The 26,882-nt window shown below is 51.5% G+C and overlaps 1 protein-coding gene across 13 annotated transcripts in view; it reads left to right on the top strand.

Moving 5' to 3' along the window:
- The window catches only part of syne1b (spectrin repeat containing, nuclear envelope 1b), a 669,902-nt gene that overhangs the window by 402,952 nt on the left and 240,068 nt on the right, over positions 1–26,882 (top strand). For 10 of the 13 annotated variants that reach the window (XM_072505250.1, XM_072505295.1, XM_072505285.1 and 7 more), the window contains 8 exons: positions 2,811–2,984; positions 6,176–6,367; positions 13,878–14,012; positions 15,875–15,999; positions 20,354–20,516; positions 21,593–21,733; positions 21,821–21,976; positions 23,243–23,449. In XM_072505250.1, coding sequence (XP_072361351.1) covers positions 2,811–2,984; positions 6,176–6,367; positions 13,878–14,012; positions 15,875–15,999; positions 20,354–20,516; positions 21,593–21,733; positions 21,821–21,976; positions 23,243–23,449 — 1,293 coding nt within the window. The remainder of the gene's footprint in view (positions 1–2,810; positions 2,985–6,175; positions 6,368–13,877; positions 14,013–15,874; positions 16,000–20,353; positions 20,517–21,592; positions 21,734–21,820; positions 21,977–23,242; positions 23,450–26,882) is intronic. The other 3 variants (XM_072505314.1, XM_072505321.1, XM_072505231.1) reach the window with 1 other exon arrangement.

The following is a 26,882-nucleotide window of genomic DNA, read 5'->3' as shown; positions in this document are numbered from 1 at the left end:
GAAGAGTAACACATTTCCTGAATTTTCAGGTCCCGCCATGGAGTTGCGGTGAGTCAGCCAAAAACCCATTTACCTTCGGCAAGGCTGGAAAATCCAGCCATTATCAGATACGGGTGCTGGGACACAAGATTCTGTGTGTAATCGGGATTCTGCCGTAATCGGCGGGGCGGGCAACTTCCGCGGGAAGGAGTGGCGTGAACCACTCCGGCGTCGGGCCGCCCCAAAGGTGCGGAATCCTCCACACCTTCAGGGGCGAGGCCGGAGTGGTTTGCGTCGCACCGGCCGGTGGGGAAGGGGCTTGGCCCCACGCCGAAGGGCCTCCGCCGGCCGGCGCGAGTTGGTGCATGCGCGGGAGGGGGGTTCATCTCCGCGTCGGCCATCGTGGAGGAATAGAGTGCCCCCATGGCGCAGGCTCGCCTGCGGATCGGTGGGCCCCGATCGTGGACCAGGCCACCGTGGGGGCACCTCCTGGGGCCAGATACCCCGCGCCCCCCCCCCCTCCCCCCCCCCCCCACCCCCCCCCCCCCGAAGACCCCGGAGGCCGCCCGCGCCGCCAGGTCCCGCCGGTAAGGACCTACTCTAATTTATGCCGGCGGGACCGGCAAATAAACGGGCGGCCACTCGGCCGATCGTGGGCCAGAGAATCACCGAGGGGGAGGGGCGCTGGCAGCGGCCGCTGACCGGCGTGGCGCGATTCCCGCCCCCGCCAAATCTCCGGCGCCAGAGAATTCGGCAACCGGTGGGGGCGGGATTCACGCCACTCCCCGGCGATTCTCCGACCCGGCGATTCTCCGACCCGGCGGGAGGTCGGAGAATCCCGCCCAAGGAATGTTGACCAGTTGGACTGATGGAATTGTCAACCCTGAGGATTTTTCATGTTTGTGCGCCTCATAATATATCCCCTAAAAGACACTGGCAGTTTGTTGACACCTGTAATGTTCCTCCTGTATTAGGCTAGTATTTTCAGCTGTGGGATACTATCTTACTGTAGCTGATGAATATTTAAATAAATAAACATTTAATGAAAGAACATTCTGTACGATTAGGTAACAGAGAAGAAGCCGGGTCCTTTAATGACTCTCAGGCACTCATCGTCCATCCAATTCTCTTCCCACACCTAGTGGTGCACTTTTGTCCGTTTCCATAGCTCGTAATTCCAGCAACAGGTTGCTGGTCTGTCGCCAGAGGCTTATAGCTTGAGGGTCGTCACTCCACAACAAGCATGTTTGACCAAGGAGTCTCTCCCACTCTTACCAGCATTCATTGGCCTGTTTGGAAGGATTTGTAAGTTGACACTCAACCTGCTTGACCGCATTATGGATACACCTTCCTTGGCCATCAAGTCCTGGGGCAGGACTTTGACTCAGAGGCAGGGACACTACCCACTGCGCCACAAGACCTCCAGTGTTCACCGTACAATGACATTCTACCATATAAATCGGACAAAAGCAAGCTTGAAGCAGTGACAACTCCTCCTCGCAGATCCTTTGATGCACAGTACCTATTCTAACAGCGCAACCACATATTGCATGTTCAAAACCCATCTGGCCAGTTAAGTTCTGTGACCTTAAATTAAAAATACAGAAATTCTGGAAGTATTCAGCAGGTCAGGCCACAACTGTGGGGAGGGAAACAGAGTTAATGTCAGAACGGGAAGATATTAGAGATTGAAGAGTTTTTAGGCAAGTACAAATACAGGGAAAAGTGGGGTTTGTGGCAGGGGAGTTAAGGGAGGGAAGAACCTGTGATAGGTAATAGAGAAGGCAGACAGAGAGTTGGCCTTTATTTCAAAGAGAATGGAGTTTAAAATAGGCAAGTCCTGCTAAAACTATACAAGGCACTACTTAGACCACACCTGGAATACCGTGAACAGTTTTGGTTCCCTTATCTAAGGAAAGAAGTACTGACATTGGAGACAGTCCAGAGAAGGTTCACGAGGTTGTTCCCAGGTATAGAGGGGGGTTTTCTTTGAGTAGGTTAGGCTTGTACTCATTGGAGTTTAGAAGAATGAGAGGCAACCTTTTTGAGACGTATAGGATTCACAGGGGATTGACAAGGTAAACGTTGAGAGGATATTTCCCCTTTTGGGAGTCTAGGACCAGAGGGCATAACCTCAGAGTAAGGGGTCATCCATTTAAGACAAAGATGAAGAGGAATTTCTTCTATCAGAGAGTAGTGAATCTGTGGAATTCTTTACCACAGAGGGCTGTAGAGGCTGGGTCAATAAGTATGTTTAAGGGTGAGATAGATAGATTTTTAATCAGTAAGGGAATCAAGGGTTATGGGGATAAGACAGGAAAATGGAATTGAGGATTATCCTATGAGATCAGCCATGATCTCATTGAATGGCAGAGCAGACTTGATGGGCCGAATGACCTTCTTCTGCTCGTACACCTTATGGACTTATAGGGTGGAGGGAGGGCAGGGGTGATTAAATGATGAAAGCGATGATGGTGCAAGGCGAACAGAAGGTCGTATCGGGACAAGTAAAGAAATAAAGCTGAGCCTGGAGGAGGAGGAAATGGTTCCAGCAGAATCATCACAACTGGAAACAGTGATTTTGATCCGAAGTTGTTTATCTTAGTGCTGTGGTCAGAAGGTAATAGCAGGCCAAGGATAGAGAGATCAGAGAGGGATGAAGAATGAAAGTTGGTTAAATGACTGAATGCTCGTGCTCACAATTGTGAGCTGACTGGAGACCCTCAGAAAGCAATGACCTAATCTAAGTTTGGTCTTGCCGATGGGGAGGAGACTGCATCTTGAGCAGCAAAGATACTGCATAAAAATGTGTCCTTGATTTTTTTTTTCAGGAGAGGCTGAATGAACAGGTGGAGGATCAACGCCAGGAACAAGCTCTGAAACTGTATTGCAGTGAGGCTGATGAACTGGACAATTGGCTTCTAATTACAAAAGCCGCACTGGACGCTACACTGCAAGTCTCTAAGGAGCAGGTGGACATGGAGGACCAGCTCATTGACTGTCAGGTATTGGCTCAAGTTCAAAGAAATATAGATAATAAAGATTTCCTTTCCTTGCATGTCTAGATTTTTAACTGAGGTGAGGTGTGTTATAAAATAGCTTTTGCATAAGAACAACTTACATAAGAACATTAGCGATAGGAGCAGGAGTAGGCCATTCAGCCCATCGAGCTTGCCCTGGTCTTCAGTAAGGTCAAGGCTGATCACACTGTGGCCTTAACTCTCATTTTCCTGTTCTTGGCTTCCTTGACAATCAAATTTGATCTAACTCAGCCTTGAATATATTCAATGACCCTGACTCCACTGGTCACTGGAGCAGAGAATTCCAAAGACCCTCTGAGAGAAGAAACCCCTGCTCATCTCCCTCTTGTATTCATTAAATCCATTATTTTGAAACTCTTCCCCCTAGTTTTGGATTCACCATGAGGGGAAACGTCCGCTCAGCATCAATCCTGTCAAGTCCCTCAGAACATTATTCATTTCAATAAGAACACCTCTCATTCTTCTGAACTCCAGTGACTATGGGTTCAACTTGTTCAACTTTTGATAAAACAAACCCCTCATCCTAGGAATCAGCCCAGTGAACCTTCTCTGAACTGCTTCCAATGCAAGTCTGTTCCTCCTTCGGTAAGGTGGCCAAAACCTGCACACAGTACTCCAGCTGTGGCCTCACCAATGTCCTGTACAGCTGTAGCAAGAATTCCCTATTTTTATACAGCATCCCTCTTGCGGTAGAGGCCAACATTCCATGTGCCTTCTTAATTCTTGCTATATCTGCATGTTTACTTTATGTGATCTGTGCACAAGGACACCCGGTTTCCTTTGCACTGCCACATTCTGCATTTTTCTCCATTTAAATAATATTCTGTTTTTCTATTCTACCTGCCAAAATGGGCAACCTCATATTTTCCCACATTATACCCCATCTACTAATGTTTTGCTCACTCACTTAACCTATTTATATCCCTTTGCAGTCTCTCTGTATCCTCCCCACAACTTGCTCTCCTACCTGTGTTTGTAGCATCAGTAAATTTGGCTACAATACAGTTAGTCCCTTCATCCAAGTCATTAATAGAGATCGTAAATAGTTGAGAGCTCAGCACCGATCCCTGCAGTGCTCCACTGGTCAGTTTGTCATCCTGAAAATAACCATTTATCCTGACTCCCTGTTTCTGGTTGGTTAGCCAGTCTTCTATCCATGCTCATATATCAGCCTGAAATCAATATGCTCTTATATTGTCTATTACCATTTTATGCAGCACTTTATCAAATGGCGTATAGCAATCTGAATACACTACATCAACTTGTTCCCCTTGATCCATCCTGCTGTTACATACTCAGAGGACTCTAATTTGTCAAAAACTATTTTCTTTCCACAAAACCATATTTATTCTCCCTGATTGTATTATGATTTTCTTTTTAAAAATATTTTATTGAGGCATCTATATTATAAATTTTAACAAAATAAACAACCACACACCAAACAAACAACAGAACCCAGCCAACATGGCTTACATAAACAACACCCCCTATTATGATTTTCTAAACGTCCTGCCCCTACCTCTTTAATAATTGATTCTAGCATGTTGTACGGTTCAAAAGCGCTTTATGACCAATGAAGTGCTTTCAAAATGTGTCGTCACTATTGTAATCTCGGCAGCCAATAGGGAGGAGGCTCCTGCTCTTCTTCTGTTGGGTTTTTTTTTTGTTAGAATTTACAGTGCAGAAGGTGGTCATTCGGCCAATCAAGTCTGCACCGGCCCTTGGAAAGAGAACCCTACCCAAGCCCACACCTCCACCCTTTCCCAGTAACCCCACCCAATCTGTTTAGACACTAAGGGACAATGTGGCATGGCCAATCCACCTAACCTGCACATCTTTGGACTGTGGGAGGAAACCGGAGCACCCGTAGGAAACCCATGCAGACACGGGGAGAATGTACAAACTCCAGTCAAGCCAGGAATCGAACATGGGACCCTGGAGCTGTGAAGCAACAGTGCTAACCACTGTGCTAACATGCCGCGCTACCATGTAATCCCACTTGGCAGGCAGGTCCCTGGTTTAACATCTTATCTGAAGGATGGCATCACCGGCGATATGGCACTCTTTCAACACCACATTGAGAATATCAGCCTACATTTTGTGCTTCAGTCTCTGGGGTGGGAATTGAACGGACGATCTTTTGACTTAGGCTGGCTGGTATGGACATGCACATGTATGAGCTTTAGATAGCTATTTGGGTGGCATAATTCTGTCTGCTGTGGGGAACAGTCAGTGAGGTACGGTTTGCCCATGGGGAAAGCCCAATAGGTATCTGCAACTCCCACAATAAACCGTTCCCAGATAGGCCCCTCAGCTCAGTGGAGAGAAAATGACCCTACAACCTCCGGGTGTCTCAAAGTGCTTCACAGTCAAAGCAGGACTTTTTATGAGCTGCAGTTACTGTTGCAATTTGCAAAACGCAGCAGGCAATTTGTGCACAGTAGGATCCCACAAACAGCAATGCAACACTCTCCAGATATTCTGTTTTATGTGCGTTCATACAATCTCTCCAGTGCAAAAGGAGCCATTCGGTCCATCGAGTGTGCACCGACTGTTAGAATGAACATTCTACCCATATCCACTCTCTCCGTCCACACCGCCCTATCCCTGCAAATCCCATAACCTAACCTGCACATCACTGGATACTAAGGGGCAATTTATCATGACCAATCCACCTAACCTGCACATCTTTCGACTGTGGTAGAAAACCGGAACACCCGGAGGAAACCCACACAGACACGGGGAAAATGTACAAACTCCAGATTTGAACCCGGGTCCCTGGCGCTGTGAAGCAGCAGTGTTAACCACTGTGCTACCTTGCCACCCACCAGCTGAGAGATAAATGTTGTCAAGGACACACGGTCAACAATCTGTGAACCAGTTTTTAGAAGCAGGATGTCTTTGCAAAACAAAAATATTTCTGAATTCTAGGTTCTGAACTATTTACAGAGAGAGTGTGTGTGTATGGTGGGGGTGGTGAATGTGTGTGTGTGTGTGGTGGGGGGTGAATGTGTGTGATGCAGGGTGAATATGTGTGTGTGTGGTGCTCGGTGAAGGTGTGCCTGTTGTGCCTGTATGTTTGTTTCTGCTGGTATGTGTGTCCGCGCGCACTGTTAAGTTGCTTGCCGTTCACTTCACTGTTTCCGCCGCTACAGAACATGTTGGTGGAGATCGAGCAGAAAGTGGCGTTCGTTTCTGAGCTCTTCATGAACAGCGAGAACCTGCTTATGCAGGGAAAGCCCCAGACCCGGGAACAAGCGGAGAACCTGACTGAGAAACTCCGGAATCTAAAGGGGAGTTTGACGGAGCTGCAGAGAATGCTGCAGGACAGAAGCATCACTATCAAAGTACGATCTTTACTCTCATCCTCTTGTTAAACTGTATTAAACCCTTTGGAGCACACACTGTTCTACAGCAATGTTTCACTGTGGGAGGCTAGATTTTAAAAAATCCTATCCCCTGCCCATATCTTGCAGAAATAAGGGGGGAAAAAATCTTCAGCAAGCTCAAAAATCACCTCAGACATTGTAGTGTTCCCATTTTCCTCTTGTTATAGTTTATGTTTTATGGAATGGAGCAAATGAACCTCTGTCTAAAATGAAGAGAATCTTATAGTGCATAGCAGAGATACATGGGGGACTATGCACACTTGCGCACACACCCATACATGCATATGCGCGTGCACACATGCACACTAATGATTTGATAGGGTAGATGAAGGGATGTTTTCGCTTTTGGAGGAGCCCAAAACTGGGGACCATATATATAAGGCAGTCACCAAAATATCCAATGAGGAATTTTGGAGAAACTTTACCAGAAAGTGGTTTGATTGCGAAACCTGCTACCGTGGGGAGTAGCTGTGGTGAATCACATGAATGCATTAAGGGGAGGCTGGATAAACAGGTTAGGGAGAAAGAACTAGAAAGATATGCTGATAGAGTGGGATCAAGTGAAGTGGGAGGAGGCTCGTGTGAACATAAACCCTGGCACAAGGCATGACTCTGTTCTGTGCAACATTATGATATGGCAGATGGTGAGTCAGGTCTGCCCAAAACCAAAGGGAAACTTGAACAAACTATCACAACAATTTTCAACAATTTGCAATTTGTATTTTAAGAGAAGGTATCTGAAGTCAGGAGAAAATAATTTCAAACCACTGGTGAAGATTGCGAGAAGCCTCTTGTGAGATTCACCGGCCACGTCGCAAGTCGGGCACAGTGCAGCCATTAGATCCTGCCCATGGTTTCTCTGCCCCATCAAATCCTTTAATTGTCTTTCGAACAGTGAGATCACCCTTCATTTTTCTATAGGAGGAATTACAAACCTACTTATCATTAACGTCGTTGGATGACTATTGTTGGAGCCTACCTTTTAAAAAAATATATTTTTATTCAAATTTTTACATATTTGCATCAAAACTCCCCACCTTACAGAAATAAGAAAAAACAAAGAACACATAAATAAACATCTTATAGCTATGTCACACATTCCCCCAATATACAAGCCCCCCATTAAATGATAATAAACACAGGAGTAAACACAAAGTACCCCCCCCCCCCCCCCCCCCTCCGGGTTGCTGCTGCTGTCCACCTCCTAACGCTCCACTAGAAAGTCAAGGAACGGTTGCCACCGCCTGAAGAACCCTTGCACAGATCCTCTTAAGGCAAATTTAACCCTCTCCAATTTAATGAACCCTGCCATGTCGCTGATCCAGGCTTCCACGCTTGGGGGCCTCGCATCCTTCCACTGTAGCAGAATCCTCCGCCGGGCTACCAGGGACACAAAGGCCAGAATACCGGCCTCTTTCGCCACCTGCACTCCCGGCTCGTCCGATACCCCAAATAGTGCGAGCCCACAACTCGGCTTAACCCTGGTGTTTACCACCTTAGATACACCGTCCTCGCAACGCCCCTCCAGAACCCATCCAGCACTGGGCACGCCCAGAACATGTGGCCATGATTTGCTGGGCTCCCCGAACACCTCACACACCTGTCCTCTACTCCAAAAAACAGACTCAGCCTTGCCTCAGTCATGTGCACCCTGTGCAGAACCTTAAATTGTATCAGGCTAAGCCTGGCGCAAGAGAAGGAAGAATTTACCCGACCCAGGGTGTCCGCCGATTTACCCTCGTCTATCTCCTCCCCCAGCGCCTCCTCCAATTTACCTTTCAGCTCCTCCACCGAGGCCTCCTCCTCCTCCTGCATCTCTTGGTAGATCGCCGAGACCTTGCCTTCTCCAACCCACCCCCCCGAGAGCACCCTATCCTGGATCCTGAGTGCTGGCAGCAGCAGAAATTCCCTCACCTGCCGTCTTACAAACGCCCTTACCTGCATGTACCTGAAGGCATTTCCAGGGGGGAGCCCGAATTTTTCTTCCAATGCCCCAAGGCTCGCAAACGTTCCATCTATAAACAGGTCCCACATCCTTCTAATACCTGCCCTGTGCCAGCTCAGGAACCCCCCATCCATTCTCCCCGGGACAAACCGATGGTTCTCTCGGATCGGGGACCACACCGAAGCCTCTCCCTCCCCCCTGTGACGTCTCCACTGCCCCCAAATTTTGAGGGTCGCCGCCACCAATGGACTCGTGGTGTACCTTGTCGGTGGGAGCAGCAGCGGTGCTGTCACCAGCGCTCTCAGGCTCGTGCCCACGCTGGACGCCATCTCCAGCCGCTTCCACGACGCCCCCTCCCCCTCCATTACCCACTTGCGTATCATCGCCACATTGGCAGCCCAGTAGTACCCACACAGATTAGGCAACGCTAGCCCTCCTCTGTCCCTGCTCCCTTCCAGAAACACCCTTCTCACCCTCAGGGTCTTTTTCACCCATACAAACCCCATGATGCTCCTGCTGACCCGCTTAAAAAAAGCCTTAGGGATCAGGATGGGGAGGCACTGGAATATAAAAAGGAACCTAGGGAGCACCGTCATCTTCACCGACTGTACCCTACCCGCCAGGGAGAGTGGCAGCATATCCCATCTTTTAAACTCCTCCTCCATCTTCCAACAGCCTCGTCAAGTTGAGCTTGTGTAGGCCCCCCCAGCTCCTGGCCACCTGGATCCCTAGGTACCGAAAACTCCTTTCCGCCCTCTTCAGTGGAAGCTCGTCTATCCCCCTTCCCTGGCCCCCTGGGTGCATCACGAATAGCTCACTCGTCCCCATGTTGAGGTTATACCCGGAAAAGTCCAAACTCCCTGAGGATCCGCATCACCTCCAGCATCCCCCCCACCGGGTCCGCCACATACAGTAACAGGTCGTCGGCATACAGCGATACCCGGTGTTCCTCCCACACCCCACACCAGCCCCCTCCAGCTCCTGGACTCCCTCAAAGCCATCGCCAAAGGCTCAATTGCCAACGCAAATAGTAGGGGGGATAGGGGGCACCCCTGCCTCGTCCCCCGGTACAGCCGAAAGTATTCCGACCTCCTCCGATTTGTGGCCACACTCGCCACCGGATCTTTGTTACAGTAACCTAACTCAACTAACGAACGCCTCCCCGAACCCAAACCTCCTCAACACTTCCCACAGGTACCCCCACTCCACCCTATCGAAGGCCTTTTCCGCATCCATAGCCGCCACTATCTCCGCTTCCCCCTCCACTGCAGGCATCATGATTACATTTAGGAGCCTCCGCACATTGGTGTTTAGCTGCCTTCCCTTCACGAAACCCGTCAGGTTCTCGTGGATCACCCCCGTAACACAGTCCTCAATTCTGGTAGCCAACACCTTCGCTAACAGCTTCGCATCCATGTTGAGGAGCGAGATTGGCCTATACGACCCACACTGTAAAGGGTCCTTGTCCCGCTTCAAGATCAGCGCCCTGGACATCGTCGGGGGTAGGAACCCCCCCCCCCCCCACCTCCCTCGCCTCATTGAAAGTCCTCACTAATAGAGGGCCCATCAGATCCATATACTTCCTGTAAAATTTCACCGGGAACCCATCTGGCCCCGGTGCCTTCCCCACCTGCATACTCCCCAGCCCCTTAGTCAGCTCCTCCAGCCTGACCGGTGCCCCAAGCCCCACCACCTGCCCCTCCTCTATCCTCGGAAACCTCAGCAGGTCCAGAAAACGACGCATCCCCCCCCCCTCCTCCGTCGGGGGCTCAGACCTATACAGCCCCTCATGGAAGTCTCTAAATACCCCATTTATTCCCACCGCACTCCGCACCGTGTTCCCCCCTTTATCCCTAACTCCCCCAATCTCCCTCGCCGCCTCCCGCTTCCGCAGCTGGTGTGCCAGCATCCGGCTAGCCTTCTTCCCATATTCATACACCGCCCCTTGCGCCTTCCTCCACTGCCCCTCCATCTTCTTGGTAGTCAACAGGTCGAACTCGGCTTGGAGGCTTCATCGCTCCTTGAGTAGTCCCTCCTCTGGGACCTCTGCATACCTCCTATCTACCCTTAAAAATCTCCCCACCAACCTCTCCCTCATCTGCTTTCCTTCCCCTCCTTGTGGGCCCTAGTGGAGATTAGCTCTCCCCTAATCACCGCCTTCAGCGCCTCCCAGCCCACCCCTACCTGCACCTCCCCATTCTCGTTCACCTCTAGGTATCGTTCAATGCACCCCCGGATCCGCCCGCTCAACCTCCTCATCCGCCAGCAAACCCACCTCCAGGCGCCACAGCAGGCGCTGGTCCCTCTCCTCTCCTAGCTCCAGCTCCACCCAGTGCGGGGCATGGTCTGAGATGGCTATGGCCGAATACCCCGTGTCCTCCACCCTCGGGATCAGCGCCCTGCTCAAAGCGAAGAAGTCAATCCGGGAGTAGGCTTTATGGACGTGGGAAAAGAAAGAGAATTCCCTGGCCCCCGGCCTAACAAACCTCCATGGGTCCACTCCTCCCATCTGGTCCATAAACCCACTCAGCACCTTGGCCGCCGCCGGCCTCTTACCCGTCCCGGATCTAGAGCAGTCCAATGCTGGATCCAATACCGTATTAAAGTCCCCCCCCTCCCATTATCAAGCTCCCTGCCTCCAGGTCCGGAATCCGGCCCAACACGCGACGCATAAATCCGGCATCGTTCCAAATCGGGGCATACACATTCACCAAGACCACCCGCACCCCCTGCAGCTTACCGCTCACCATCACGTACCTACCTCCATTGTCTGCCACGATGTTCAGCGCCTCAAACGACACCCGCTTCTCCACCAAAATCGCCAACCCTCGATTCTTTGCGTCCAACCCCGAATGAACAACCTGCCCCCCCCCCACTACCACCACACACACACACACACACACACACACACACACTGCAGATTAGCCATCTCCCTTTCTAGGCAGCCACGTGCCCGCGCCTCCCGCACTCTCCGTTTCCCCCAGCGGCAGACCCCCGCCCCGAGACTCTCTTCAGGCACCAGCTCCCCTTTGGCCAATGCAGCAGCAACCCAGTTCTCCGCCCCCCCCCCCCCCCCCTTTAGCTGCATTGCTCCCCCCATAGCACTCCCATAAGTCAGCTGACTCCTGCTTATCCCGGCCGCTCCCGCCACTCCATCGACCCCCCCAGTGTGAGAATCTCCCCCCCACCCCCCCCCCTCCTGTCCATCAGCGGGCGTCCCCTCCAGCACCACCCCTCCCCCCCAAACCCGCCCCTTCCCTAGCGCGGTAAAAAGCCTGCGCTTTCCACCAAGCCGGCCCCGCCCCCTCAGGCGCAGCTCCCTTTCGCGGCCTGATCCCAGCTCCCCTACCTCGGGCCTCCCCTATCCCCTCCCCTCCAATGGGGCCCCCTCTTCCAACCACCAACGCCCACACTCTCACCAAACCCCCACTACGAACCATTTCACCCTGCCCCACCCAGCACCCAAGAAAAAACAGTACCAAACTGAACAGAACATCCCCCCCCAAAACACAACAATCACATCAATCCCCTCGCAACCGACCCTCAATCCGAGTCCAACTTTTCGGCCTGGATAAAGGTCCACGCCTCCTCCGGCGTCTCAAAGTACTGGTGGCGGTCCTTGAAAGTGACCCACAGTCGCGCCGGCTGCAACATTCCAAATTTCACCCCCTTCCGATGCAGAGCCGCCTTAGCCCGATTGTACCCGGCCCTCTTCTTGGCCACCTCTGCGCTCCAGTCCTGGTATATCCGGACCTCTGCATTCTCCCACCTGCTGCTCCGCTCCTTCTTTGCCCACCTTAGGACACACTCCCTATCCACGAAGCAGTGGAACCGCACCAGCACCGCCCGCGGCGGCCCGTTGGGCTTGGGCCACCTCACCAGGACTCGGTGGGCCCCCTCCAGCTCCAGGGGCCCCGGGAAGACCCCTGCGCCCATCAACGTGTTCAGCATCGTGACCACGTATGTTCCAACATCCGACCCCTCCACTTCCTCCAGGAGACCCAGAATCCGCAGGTTCTTCCTCCTCAACTGATTCTCCATGTCCTCGAACTTCTCCTGCCATTTCTTATGCATCGCCTCGTGCGCCTCTACCTTCACCGCCAGGCCCAAGATCTCATCTTCGTTCTCTGAGGCCTTTTGTCGCACCTCCCGGATTGCCGCCACTTGTGCCTTCTGTGTCTCGAGCAGCTTGTCTATCGAAGCCTTCATCGGCTCCAACAGCTCTGCCTTCAATTCCGTGAAGCAGCGCTGGAGAAACTCCTGCTGTTCCTGCGACCATTGCGCCCACGCTGCCTGGTCTCCACCCGCCACCATCTTGGTTTTCCTCCCTCGCACTTTTCGCTGCTTTCCACCAAGCCACTATATCCACCACTCCACTCCTGGTCCAATCCATACAGTGCCGGGGAAATGTTACTGTCGCCTTCCCACACTGGGAACCGTCGAACAAATGCCACTGGGGGCCCTAAAAAGAGCCCAAAAGTCCGTTTCTGGTGGGAGCTGCCGAACGTGCGACTTAGCTCAGCATAGCCGCAACCGCAAGTCCTGTTGGAGCCTACCTGACGACAGTTCTCCACACCAAAGGCAGGGACTTGAACCCTGGTGTAGTCAGCCTGTCCACGCTCACCGTTGTTCTTTATTGCGGTCCCGTCACTTGCAGAGCGTGGCTGCTATAAGTTACCTCATGGCTGAGCCCATCTGCTTTTCAGTGGCACCACCAACATTGCGGGTCCCACTCGTCTATTAGGGGAATACAGGCCCCCAGGTGTGGTGGCCCCAGTGTTCAGAAGGTGGTTCTGCCGAAACAGGTGAAAACCTTAGTGGGCTTGACAGGGTAGATGCTGAGAAGCTGTTTCCCCTGACAAGAGTGCCGAAGTATGGATCATGGTCTCCTTTAAGACCAAGATAAGGAGAAATGTCTTCAGTCAGAGAGTTGTGAATCTTTGGAATTCGCTACGACAGTGATCAGTGGAGGCATTGTCGTTGAGTATATTCACTCCAGAGGTGGATAGAATTTTGGATACTGAGGGAATATAGATCCTTCCCTCCGTATCTCTCAAAGTAATTAATAGAATGATTCTGTCACTGAACTTTCCCGCAGATCGGAGTCCAAATCCTAGTGTGGAAGATAGAGCATTTGAATTAAGTTTTAATTTAAAAATCTGAAAATTAAAAAACAAATAAAAGTGACCATGGAGTTTGTTGAATTACTGTAAAAAAAACAACCGGTTCATTAATTAGAAAAGGTGGTGTTCCATCCTTACCTGGACTGGCATACAAGTGTCTCTAATCGCAAAGCAAAGTGATTTACATTCAATTGTCCTTTGAAGATGTCCCGCAAATCATGGAGTTGGGTCAAACTTGGGGCAATGAGATTGGGTTTTATCCACTGGTCCTTCAAGGTGCCCCTTCAGGAATAAATTTAAAATGAAAATTTGTACCATGAGAAAAAGAGTTGGGTGGGAATTGTTGGAATTGATATTATTCCACCAAATAAGCCTGTGTTTTGTTTTCTCTCTGGTAAAGCATGGTGTGGTGCAGGAGAAGGAGGACACGGAAATAGATTCCACATTCCACTCGAGTCCCAGTGTCCAGGAATGGCTGGTACAGGCCCGGGCAACTCGCTATCAACACCAGCAGAACAGTTTACAGCGGCAGAAGGTAAGCGGGCCATCGGCCAATTTTTAACTCAAAAACTCTCATCACTGGTGTTAGTCTTTATCCATGTAAAGGCCAGCGTTTGATTTACCTTGCAACAGAGAAGGTTCAGCAAAGACTGAATAGAGGCTTTCAAGATTAGGAAAGGCAGACAGCACCCCTCTCCACCCCAAAATGTTACCACCCCTTCGGTCCCACCCACCAGGCCTCCAAAACTAGTCTTCTCCCCTGCCCCCAATTTAGCAATCTAGGCTGCCCCGTCCCATCTGCCTTAAAGAAGACTGACTTAACTTGCTCCAGCATCCATCTTCTCTTCTTCCTGGGTCCGTCTGTAGTCCCAGCAGTGCCCATTGTTGAGCTCTGGCATTGCCGAGAATACAAGGGATTGCCCGGCAGCTCCCGAAGGCTGGGCCACCTCCCGCTGAGGGCTGCAGGTCCTACTTGCCCCTAGTTAAGCCCACCCGACAGTGTGGTGTGGCAGCTGGATGGGCTTTTTTCACGTGCATCAGCTGCCCAATTGCCTTTCCTTATGGGGCTGGTGCAAGCAGACGGGGCGCTCCCTGGTCAGGCTCACGTGGGGCACAGTGGCTGCGTGCGCAGCTAAGGTTAAGCTGGTACTTTTAGAAGATGAAGATGGAAGAGCTTACAACTATCATGATCTCAGGACAACTCGAGGTTCTTTACAACCAAGGAAGTATTTTTTTAAACTAGTCACTGCTGTAATGTAGGAAACTATGCAGCCAATGTTTACATGGCAAGGTCCCACAAACGGCAGTGTGATGATGACCAGGTAGTCTGTTGTTTGAGTAATTAATATTGGCTGGGTCACTGGGGGTAACTTATCTTCAGAGGCAGGTGTGCACGAGCAGCTCACCATGCCTAAAGAACGTCACTGTGTAATTGACCCGTTAGCGAGGAGAAACAAGCCTTTCCTGATAACCCTGTCTCTGCCCCTCATAGTTTTGTACAAATTTTAGTCGCTTAGAGCAACCCACTGTCCCTTTCTCATAATGATGCCTGTCATCTTGCGAGTGTTGATCACACCCTGAGAACACTTCTCAAAAGAAGATGGTGGAATAATAAGCAGAAGGAAAGATGCACTGGAGATGTGGCATTGGTTAAGACATAGTGCGCTCCTCAAAGTCAGTTGGGAAGGAGCACAGACCGTTCCTTCCAGCAGGGACCTAGTAAGAAGTGTAAACCTGACCAATATCCTTCTTGTTGCTTAAAAAGGAAACTGAAGACTGAGTATCTTCAACCATTTGTCCATTCCATGGCGAGGTTGTTAGTTGTGAGCACCGCACTCTTGTTCAATATCGGAATGAGTTCAGGTATTGCAGAGAGCAGTGACTCCAGCATGAAGTTTAGCTTCAAAAGCAAAAACAGGTCAAAATGCTCAACGCATTCAGTAGTTCAGTCAGCATGAGGGGATGAGTGAATGGGGGCCGGATTTTCCGCTCCTGTTTTCGGGCGGGATCAGTGACTGGAGCGGAAAATTGCACGAGATGTCCAAATCGTGTTTCGCGCCGGCATAAAAACGTGACGCGATTCTCCACCCCCCCACCCCGCTCAAGAGGGAGAGGGTCATGTCCAAGCACTGCCTTCTGAGGGAGGGGTTCCATATAGACTTTTGTGTGCTGCGCAGTCATTAGAAATGGAGCCCTGATCTTTAGAAACCAAGTTGCAGGCGGAGGAAACCGTCACTGGTCCGGTGGCTTTTCAAAGCTGCTTTTCCCGCCCACTATCCCACCCAATGATTCGACTGAACTGGGCATAGAGCCAACCCTTACATTAACCTGGCTGTTTCCTTCATGGATGGTGAGGATTTTGTTTCACAGACCGTTTGTTTTCTGAATCTATTTCAGGAGTTGGAGCAGCAGCTTACAGAGCAGAAGAACCTACTGCGGTTGGTTGCCAGTAGTGGAGAGAAGATTATGACCCAACAAAGCAGCATGGAGGCTGTCAGCGAGGAGCAGAGGTCACAGGCTATGTGAGTAGCTGGCCTTCTAGTTAAAAGAAAGGGAGCCTCTTCCCAACCCTGTCAGACTCAGTTTTGTCTGTTTCAGTAAATCCTCTTTGCCCTCTTTGCCCAACTCCAACCCTCTGTTCAGCCATCAGTTTGAGGCTGAAGTTTAGAGGCTTGATTCAAATGGGAACCTGCTGAAATCTGCTTTTTAGTCACTAACGCCAACATTGGGCACGATTCTCCAGCCTCGGTGCGCTCTCGCTTGACAAAAACAAGACCAGTGAAATCGCTGGATAGGCCGAAAACGAGAACTGCGCCAGGCGCCAAACAGTTTGCGATGAAACTGGCCCGCTCCCGGAAGGCGAAATCGGGATCTTGCCATATCGTGACAAGAAACCAATTCTCACCACTTCAGCCCCAATTTCCATACAATTAACGGGAGCGACCCCATATCGAAAGGCCTCCCGTGATTCAGCGGCCTCCTCAGCAAGTGGTCACGCTGGCACCGATTAGTACTCCTTTTTTAAAAAAGTGAACCTGGCGGAAGGGCTTCTGTGGGGCGCTGAGGAGGTGAGTAGCCATCTTCGCTCACAGGCAAAGAGCCCGGGGGCGCTGGGCTTGCCACCTCAGTGCTCGACGAGGGCGGGTGGGGGGACCCTCGGCTGGGGATGGGGGACCCTCCGCAGGGGTGGGCAGCCATGGGAGGGTTGGGGAGGCACTGTGGGAGCAACGGGGGGGGGGGGGGAGCAACTGCACGCACCACCACCACGCCAACCCCTGGATCGTGTGTACCCATTCCGGGGGCAACCCTAGCCCCTGCCCATCTGCCCCACCGACCACCCATAACCAAAATTGACTGCCGAGTTCTCTAGCCGTGTGGCTGAAGTCTATTGCTAATAGGGAATTGGCAATCGTGGTTGAGTGAGCCCTTCACACAGCCCAAGTGAGTGGGTCTGCCATGCAGCATGTGGGAGTCATTGTCTAGCATCCCAATCAGACCGCGATACCTGGACACTGTGCCTGAACAGTGCGGTAGGCAACACCATCTACACAGCAACCATCATCCAAACACCTAGGGGATGGGACACAGCTTTGGGAAGATGTCCATGGCCGGAGGGTGGTTGAGTGCCGCGGGGATGGGGGGATGCCTGGAGAGATGGGCCAAGGGTTTGGAGGTCAGCCCGCATTGCGGAACAAGGTGACAGAGGCATCATACTGGCTGTGCACAAAGGTGTTTATTGTGTGTAACAATTCCCCACCCGCCCGATGGTGGCGCCTCCTCCCCCACCCCTTTCCCCCTACTCCCCTGGTGCCCTCAGTGATCCTCGATGTGCTTTGCCTTCCCAGCTCCACCACTCTGTCTAGGTGTGTCCCCATGATGCACATCAGCTGCTTACCACGCCCCGTGACCTTCAATGCCCCTGGCAGGCATCTTCTCGGGGCTCTGGGGCCGGAGGGCCCCGGCTCACTTGTCGGTGCCACATGCACAGCGTGCCACCCTGTCCCCTGTGCTGACTTCGAGACGCGGCCTCATCAGAGGGATGGAACTCAGGGCAGCTGGTGGCCACCATCCCCACTCCATGGGGCAGGTCCAGGTTTACACCCAGTGCCCCTCCTCTCGGACAGTTCCCATAGGGCCCTGGGGTTCACCTTGGGACGGAGAGGCAACTGGTTCGATTCCTGGCTGCCCCTGCATTATCTGGTTCTGCCAATCCTCCCCGTGTTCTGCACCATCGTGTCAACACCCTCAGTGACTGGGACATGTTCTGCAGCACCTCAGCAAAGCCCGCCTGCAACTGGAACAAGCTCCACAGCGTCTTGGCCACTCCCATCTGAGAGCGGAACATGTCCCGCAGAACCTCATCAAGGTCAGCCTGGTACTGGATGACATCCCCCAGCGAGGAGGACAATCTCTCAAGACCCTCAGCCATGGCCGTCACCCTATGCGCAGCACCTTGGATATCTTAATTCATGGTGCCGACGCTGTGCACCAGGCTCTCCACTGCGGTCGTCGCCTGACGTTGGCTTCGGTGCCACGCATTGCCGACAACATCTCTTGTGCCTGTAGCCTCTGGGACTCCGCCAATCGGTTATGGACCTGCTGGAGTATCGCTACCATCGCCCTCTGAATGTCATGGCCACATCCTAACGTCTCCATCAGCTCCAGGTAAACCTCTTCCACAGACTCAGCATCAGGATGGGACCCAGCTGGTTCTGGGATCCAGCAGTTCTCAGACTGCTGTCTTGCCTGGGGGTTCCTGCCTCCATCTGATGTGCATCAGCAGCAGTGCGGCGCTCACCAGATTGTGCCCCAGGAACCTGACCACTAACATTTCCCACCGAGGTGCGTTTATTTACGCCGATGGAGGGTGGGGGTGACAGCTGTGACGCCTCGATCGTCGCAACCTCAGAGCTCTCCTCCGAGGTCGTCTCCTGAGAGACTGGAGAGGGGGCCACCCGGGATTGTCCGGCGCTGTCGGCTGGAGGACCTGCAGGAGAGTGGTCATGTGGTCAGTGGGAGAGATGGATCAGTCAGTAAGGCAATAACAACACACGTTTGACAGGTCCTTTGGCTGGGGCCCTGTGATCCCTCACCTCTGTGGCATCTGCCAGCCTCCGCGCTGGTGACCGCCCTGTCCTCAGCCACCCCAATCATCTCCAGGGCTCGCTCCTCGAAGGATATGTGGATTCTTATGTCCAGCCTATCTCCGCCAGTCTGGGCCCTCTCCTGACGATTGTGGCAGTGCTTTTCCTGAGGAGACACAGAGAGGGCATCATTTGCCACACGTATGGTTCACAGTGGTGGTGGGGGGGGGGAAATTACGGGTGTGGGGTTGAAGGGCGAGGCGTTGGGGGGAGGGTTGGGGCTTGCTTGGAGAGTTGGGAAGTGGATTCTCGCATGGGGGCGGAAAGGTCTCGGAGGTTTTTGGTGGGGGGGGGGCAAGTGCTGGCATTGGTGTCTATTCACCCACGCTGCCCGGATTGTTGATTGTTGACCTTTTTCCGGCACTGGGGGTCAGTCCTCCTGATCACACTCCCGGTGCTCACAGCCGCCGCCACCTTGTCCCAGGCAGCATTGGCTGCCCTATAGTGGACCCTCCGGGACCCTCAGTGGAACAGGACATCCCTCCTGGCCTCCACTGCGTCTAGGAGCCTCCCCAGATCGGCAACCCCGAATCTTGGGACCGGTTTCCGGGACGCCATTGTTGCGAGCTGGCTGGGGTTGGCTGAGTAAGTGCTGCTTAAGTGCTGCTCACACTTGTTAGCGGAGGGCTTGCGAGTGTGGTGCCGGGGAATCAGATGGCAAGCCTTCATTTGAGGCGAGAGGCCCGTGTGGCCTCGTTAAGTGGACCAATTAATGTTGAATAGCATTGCTGGCCAATATAATGTAGGAAAAGCAGCCAATTTAGTGCACATCCCACAAAAAGCAGATGACTGACCAGATTATCTGTTTTAGCAATGTTAATTGAGGAATAAATATCTCTGGAGATAGGCCTTGGATCCACAATCTTCTGGCTCATAAGTGAGTGCTATCGATTGTGCCATGGCTGGATATTGGGATATAAGCCTTTACATCTAGGCCTGATACTGGGAAGAATGAGGGATATTTTGGGGTGGGCTCCTTGATCTTCGTGGCTATTGGGTAGAGCTCCTGGTCTGCAGTTCGGCATCATAAAGTGGTCTCTTGTATTTCATTTACTAAATTTACCACTATATTTACATCATCATAGAATCATACATCATAGAATGTACAGTGCAGAAGGAGGCCCGTTCAATGAATCCAGCTGGTTTGTGAAAACGACCTCAAGGACATAGGAGGGTGAATATTCTTGGGGCGGTGGGGGGAACTGGAAAATTCCAGTTAATGGCTAAGCTTGTCATTTGGAATTCAGTCCTGGCTCCTGCAGTCTGTTCAGTGCGTCATACACATTGAGGTGAGTCGGAGTCTGGTGCAGAGTTACTTGATTTCGTAGTAGTAGCATACCCCAATTGACCCCGCTGATAGGAACAGCAATGTAAGTTCTGGATTTTTGCCCCTGAGGGTTAGTTAGGGTTACCTCGCCTACCTCCTCTTCTTCCCCGTGAAACTCCAATCTCAGACATGATTCAGCTCGATGGCAATGCCCATTGTTTGGCAGAGTAACCCGCTGGCATACACTTGACCACACAGCAGCTACTTGGGGAAGGTAACCGGTGTATGTGGGGCAGCACCCCAGAAAAGAGCTTCCACCATGGGGATCACAGAGAAGAGGTTGGGCAAATAAAGATAATGACCAGGTGTATTTCTGCTCAAATAACTTTTCTGGCATGTTAGTAGTTGGGGAGGCCGCGTTACTAACTTTTAAAGTTTTGTCTTTTGCTTTTTGTGTCCTGTCAGTGAGACTGCCAGGCCTGAAACCTTACCCCAAGAGCTTGGTTTCGAAGGGGAGAAGCTATTTGCCTTGCAGCAACTGAGAATCAAGTGGCAGAATCTCCAGAAAGAGATCAGCACCAAGCAAAAGATGTTCCAAAATACGCTGGAGCAAAACCAGGAGCGACAGGTAACGTGCTGAAGCATACAGCCCCCGTCCCGCAGTGTGCAGATCCCCACATGGATGAAGTGACTTTAATGCTGTGCAGCGCCTTTGCTACCAGGCATTTTGGAAGTGTGGTCGCTGTTGTAATGTAGGAAATGTGGCAGCCAATTTCCGCACAGCAAGCTCCCACAACAAGTGAGGTGACAATGACCAGGCCGCCTTTGGTGGTTGTGGGATAAGTGTTGGCCAGTGTACAGGGGAGAATGCTCTTGCCACAGTACAATTCATGTCCACCTGAGAATGGGTTGTGGATTCATATCTTCCCCCGAAGGACAGTGCCTCTGGCAGTGTGGCATACACTCAGTGCTGCACTGAAGTATCATCCTGAGCTATATGCTCGAGTCTCCAGAGTGGGGTTTGAACCTGACTTTGGCACGAGTACTATTAGCTCACACATGCAAGCCTAACCCTCGGTCCCTGTGGTCATGGTTCCATAATTAGAATCAGAACATTTGACTTGACCTTGACCCAGAGGGCTACCAAAGCCAACTATCGCTATAAATATCCATTTTTGGTGGGGATTGGCTACTGACGTTTTTTTTGTTCTTGGGATGTGGGCATCGCTGGCTTGGCCAGCATTTGTTGCCCACCCTACTTGCTGTTGATCTGAGTGGCTTGCTCTGCCATTTCAGGGGGGGGCAGTTAAAAGTCAACCGAATCGCTGTGTGAGTCGGTAGTCACATGTAGGTCAGACCGGGTAAGGACGGAAGATTTCCTTCCCTAAAAGACATTAGTATACCAGATGGGTTTTTACAATAATCGACAATGATTTCGTGGTCAGAATTGTACTTTTAATTCCAGATTTTTAATTGAATTCAAATTTTACCATCTGCCGTGGTGGGATACGAACCGAACACCCCAGAGCATTGCCCTGGGTCTCTGGATTACTAGGCCAGTGACAGTACTACTGCTCCACCGCCTCCCCGAAACAGCACAATTAACCAAGTTGTTAATTGAACCCACTAATAGACCGATTGCCCTTGGTATGAATGTAGTCTGTCTCATAATCATTTTTAAAATGATTCTCTCCCCATTGTTAGCAGGTTTATGGTCTGTCCAGTGGAGTGTCAAGTGGTATGGCTTTATTTAAAGGGGAAGCTCAGACCTTGGACAAGTCAGTGCAGATGGTCAAATCCCTGTTGACTGGTCTGGGCCAGGCTTTTGGAAATCTTTCCCCTCAGGTACAATGAGCATTTTCTTTCTCAGTCCTGCTAAAGTTTTTGATTGAAGCAATGGGGCAATCAGACTCACTTTCCATTTCTGTGAAGGGTAAAGATGCCCAGGAACAAAGCCTTCCCCTGGAGCAGAAGCTGTATGATGCCACCACAGTTACCTCCCACTGGCTGGATGGTGTTGAAGATCACTTATTTGCCAGCGCCGATTTCCTCCCAGAAAAGGTTGAAGCACACTTATACCACGAAGAGGTAAGATGCCGTTGGCGTCATCCATATTTAATTACCTTAACTTGGAATCAATAATACCTCACAATGCGTTATTAAGGATCGATTTGTAGATTGTAGTGGAGGGACTGGACCTGTGTTTGCATCCAGGTTGTTGCATGCTGGAGTGCAGGCATGAGGGAAAGGTGAAGAGTGAAGACCAAAGAATAGACTAGGAATGGATGACCTTGCTTCTCTAGTGTACAGTGGAGATAGACTCAGTCATTTGAATTTCTGTCACCAAACATAGGACACAGCAATTGAGAGAACATGTTCAGTACAGACTCACAGAATCATCGAATCCCTACAGTGCAGAAGGGGGCCATTCAGCCCTACCTAGGCTCACTTCCCCACCCTATCCCCGTAGCCCCACCTAGCCTTTGGACACTAAGGGGAAATTTATCATGGCCAATTCACCCAACCTGCACACCTTTGGATTGTGGAAGGAAACTGGAGCATCCAGAGGAAACCCACGCAGACATGGGGAGAAAGTGCAAACTCCACACACAGTCACCCAAGGCCAGAATCAATCCTGGGTCCCTGGCACTTTGAGACAACAGTGCTAACCACTGTGCCGCTGTGCTAAATCCGTACAAGCTCCACGGTGTATATTGAAAGGATGAATAAACATCACTGTGATGCGGTTATCTTTAAGATTCAGTTGACTGATAAAAACCACGGGCGGGATTCCGCACCCCCGGATTCTCCGTCGCGCCAGCCGGACAATGGGGTTTCCAATTGCGGGCAACCCTATGCCGTTGGTAAATCCCTGGGCTGCCGGTGCAACAGAGAATCGCAACAGCGGATAATCCAGCCCCACGTCTTCACTTTTTTTGAAATTTGACATCTTTACCCTTCAATGTGATTGCCGTGCCTTGCATTTTTATAATAAATGTTTTATGAGGCCGTACAGGGTCATTCAGGTTGTAAGTCTCAGGCCAAGTTAGCAGAGCCCGTTGCCTCTTGGTAAATTTCCTTGGAAGGCATTTAGACTTTGGTTGAATTGTGGAATTCTTCCCCAGTGAGAAGTGGAGGAAGGTCCACTGAGTGTTTTTAAGGCAGAGACAGATAAATTCTTGACAAACAAGGGGGTCAAAGGATATGGGGGCAGAAAAGTGGATTTGAGGCCACAGTCAGTTGAGCCATGGTCTTACTGAATGAATAGACTCAAGGACAGCCGAGTGGCCTACCCTCCTGCTCTTATTTCATACGTTTCATGCCAGCTGCTCTTCTTTTTCTTTTGTTACTCAGGCTCTTGCAAAAGATATCGAGGAAGTGATTGAAGAAGTAAAGGAGAAGAAGGGTGCCTTCTTCCATATCCTCCCTGAGCCCAAGAACCAGGAAGTGATTGAGGAAACCCTGAGCTGCCTGCAGGAAAGACTGCATGTGCTGGGGTTAACAGTGAAGCAACAGTGTGAGCGGATCAAAGATCACCTGCAGCAGCTGATGGAGTACCAAGTAAGCGGTGCTCTGTATTCAAGATCCTTTTGGTTTTACTTAACGATACCAGAGGATTATCGTGGAGCCTGGTAAACGCTCCCACTGCTTGCAGTGTCCCCACTCCCAAATTTCAAAATCACATAATATTCCATTTGTGAGTGCACATCTGCACGAGACCAAGTACTGCTCAAAACTGATAGGATGGGGGCAGCACGGTGGCGCAGTGGTAGCACTGTTGCCTCACGGCACCGAGGTCCCAGGTTCGATCCTGGCTCGGGGTCACTGTCCGTGAGGAGCTTGCAAATTCTCCCCCGTGTCTGCGTGCGCTTCGCCCCCACAACCCAAAGATGTGCAGGGTAGGTGGATTGATCATGCTAAATTGTCCCTTAATTGGAAAAAATAAAGTGGAGACTCTAAATTTATTAATAAAAGAAAATTTTAAAAATCTGGTCGGATTATTTTTAGATAGCACTTAAGTAAATGGGAATATTAAATTGAATAGCCAAACACAAGGCAACTTGGAGCAATTTAAGAAGTGGAATTGACTGGGGCAGAGGAGGTTCCCTGCAGTGCAGCTAAAATAAGTAAAACGCAGGGGGCGCGATTCTCTGAAATGGAGGCAGAGTGTTCGCGCCGTCGTGAACGCCGTCGAGGTTCACGACGGCGCGAAACGGCCCCTATCCCGACCGATTCAGGGCCCGATAATGGGCTAGGAGCGGCGCCGCATACATGACGCGGCCGCGCCGCATAACTGGCGTCACCCGCACATGCGTGGTTGCCGTCCTCCCCGAGTCCGCCCCGTAAGAAGTTGTCCTACGGATCTTGCGGGGCTGCGGAAGAAAGGAGGTCCTCCTTCAGAGAGGCCAGCCCGACGATCGGTGGGCACCGATCGTGGGCCAGACCCCATTTGAGGCCCCCCCCCGGTGCAGGATCCCCCCTCGCCCCCCCCCCGCAGGCCGCCCCCCCCAGCTTTCCCGCGCTGTTCCCACCGGCAGCAACCAGGTGTGGACGGCGCCGGGGGGGGGGGGGACCCGCCGTTTTGGGCAGGCCGCTCAGCCCATCCGGCACTGAGAATCGCGGGGGTACCGGTGAATCGTCATTTTGGCTGTCTCGAGCGATTCACTGGACCGCGCCACGCAAAACGCAATTGTGCCGATCTGGCCGCTTCCGTGAATCGCGGGAGGGCGTCGAACCGGCGTCGCGGAAAATTTGGCGACCCAGGTGATTCTCCAAACCGGCGCGGGAGCGGAGAATCGCGCCCAGGGACTATGAGAGGGAGTGACTGCAGTCTGATCGGTTTGAATAGGCAGTCCCGATTGTATCACTGGTCATAGGATTTTACAATCTAAAGTAAATAGGAAGATTTTTAAATGTATAGAGAAATCATATATTATATTTCTATAATATGTGCTTTAATGGAGTTAAATTGTGTGCTACAATCATACTTATCCACCAAACGTTAATTACGCTTAGCAGGTTATAAGAAGAAGTCCTCAGAAACACTAAGTGGTTTAACATGCAGCTGAATATTGAAAAGTATCAAAGAACTTCTCTACCACTCAGGCTGGACAATCTGCTCTGGTATATCTGTATTATGTACACCGTGCTGTAGATAATTGAGACCAGTAGATAAATGAAATGAAAATGAAATGAAATGAAAATCGCTTATTGTCACAAGTAGGCTTCAAATGAAGTTACTGTGAAAAGCCCCTAGTCGCCACATTCCGGCACCTGTTCGGGGAGGCTGTTACGGGAATTGAACCGTGCTGCTGGCCTGCCTTGGTCTGCTTTCAAAGCCAGCGATTTAGCCCTGTGCTAAACAAAGGCCCATGTTGGGCATTGCAGGAGAGGCAAGAAGATTGCCTTTTACTGCAGTGTGGCTAGTTACGCCAAGGTGGGGAAACAGCAGTCGGAGGTTGGAGCTCGTTGTTTACATCGGACATTTATTAGTGACATTTGAACTGTACTGGGTTTCTTCATTGGAGTTAGTGTCAGGTATAGAAAGTAAGTTTAAGTTTTCCCCTGTGTTTAAGAACTGCTTAACTTGATAATTGTAAAGCTCTTGGGCTGGATTCTCTGTTTCTGAGACTAAATGTTGACGCCGATGCACAATTCGTGGACTTCCACAACAGCAAAACCGGCGGCGCACGTGGACCGATTCAGCTACTATTAAGGGACTAGCACTGATGCCATGTGGAACACAATCGATTCCAATGAGAAATGGTGCCGGATTCGCCGGTTTTGAAATTCACACTTAGGAGGCTAACAAGTTGCAGCCGCATATACACACTTCACTCTCCACATACATCTTCCCAGCCAACAAGATGGCAGCAAGACACGTGGCCCCACGTTTTGCGGATGCAGAGCTTGAGACCCTCCTTGACATCGTGGAGGAGAGGCGGATGACCCGGCACCCCGGCCCGGGAAGGAGGCTGCCAGCTGCTGTCATTTGCCATGCCTGAGCGCAGGTGGCAGAGGATGTGAGCGCCATGGGCAACACCATCCAGACCTGCCAGCCGAGCCAAAATAACTGCACGATCTCCTCAGGTCGGCCAGGGTGAATAGGCACACCAGCACCCCCCCGCTCCTTCCCATCCAGAGGGCACAGGCCTGCACCCATACCGGCCGCCATGGCCGCGTTCCCTGGTCACTGAGGCCACCAGCCACATCCCCTTGGGCTGTCGGACTGTCTAACACTGTAGTTTTCTGTTCCCCCGCTGGACAGAGAAGAGAACCCTGTATGTGGGTGGAGTTCGGCCATGGGCGAGGAAGTGAGACCCCACTTAGTTGTGGTTCCCCATGAAACGTGTGTCCACAATCCCACACCACGTTCACCCCACACCACACTCGCACCACCCTCACCCTCATCCTTACCCCATTGTGCGCGCCGCCTGGGCTTATAGGGTCTCCGTGATAGTGCGCGTGCACCAGTGTATCGAGATCTGAGAGATCCCGAACAGGTCCCCACTTGGCACCTGGAAGTACCCCGTCGCGAAAAGGTTCAGGGCAATCATCACCTTGATGGCCACTGAGAGCAGGTGTCCTCCCCCATACCCTTGCAGTGCCAGGTGTGCCATTATCTGGCAGAAGTGTCACACTAACTCTCTGCTCAGCCAGAGTCGGCGGCGGCATGCCCATCCGGCAGGTCCTCGAATGACAGGCTCTCCAGGTACACATGAGTTCTCATGTGACGCCTCCTTGGTATCTCCTCCTTGGCCTGTTGGCGGCTGGCTCTCCATCCTGGGTTGCTGCCACCTGTCCCTCTGCGGCACGCTCAGCTGCTGTAGTTTCCTCCTCCTCCTTGAGCAGCGTCAGCTCGCACAGCCACAGGGTATTCCCCAGGGCTGCGACGACTATCAGGAAGGTCACCATTGATGGTTGAATTCCAATATCCATTGTCTGCAGGGATTGAAAGGCCGACATGTTAGCATAGTGCGTACACCGGGCTACT

The sequence above is a fragment of the Scyliorhinus torazame genome, chromosome 1, assembly GCF_047496885.1.
Source record: "Scyliorhinus torazame isolate Kashiwa2021f chromosome 1, sScyTor2.1, whole genome shotgun sequence".
In the NCBI taxonomy this organism is placed as follows: Eukaryota; Metazoa; Chordata; class Chondrichthyes; order Carcharhiniformes; family Scyliorhinidae; genus Scyliorhinus; species Scyliorhinus torazame.
This window is presented reverse-complemented; position numbering and strand designations above follow the sequence as displayed.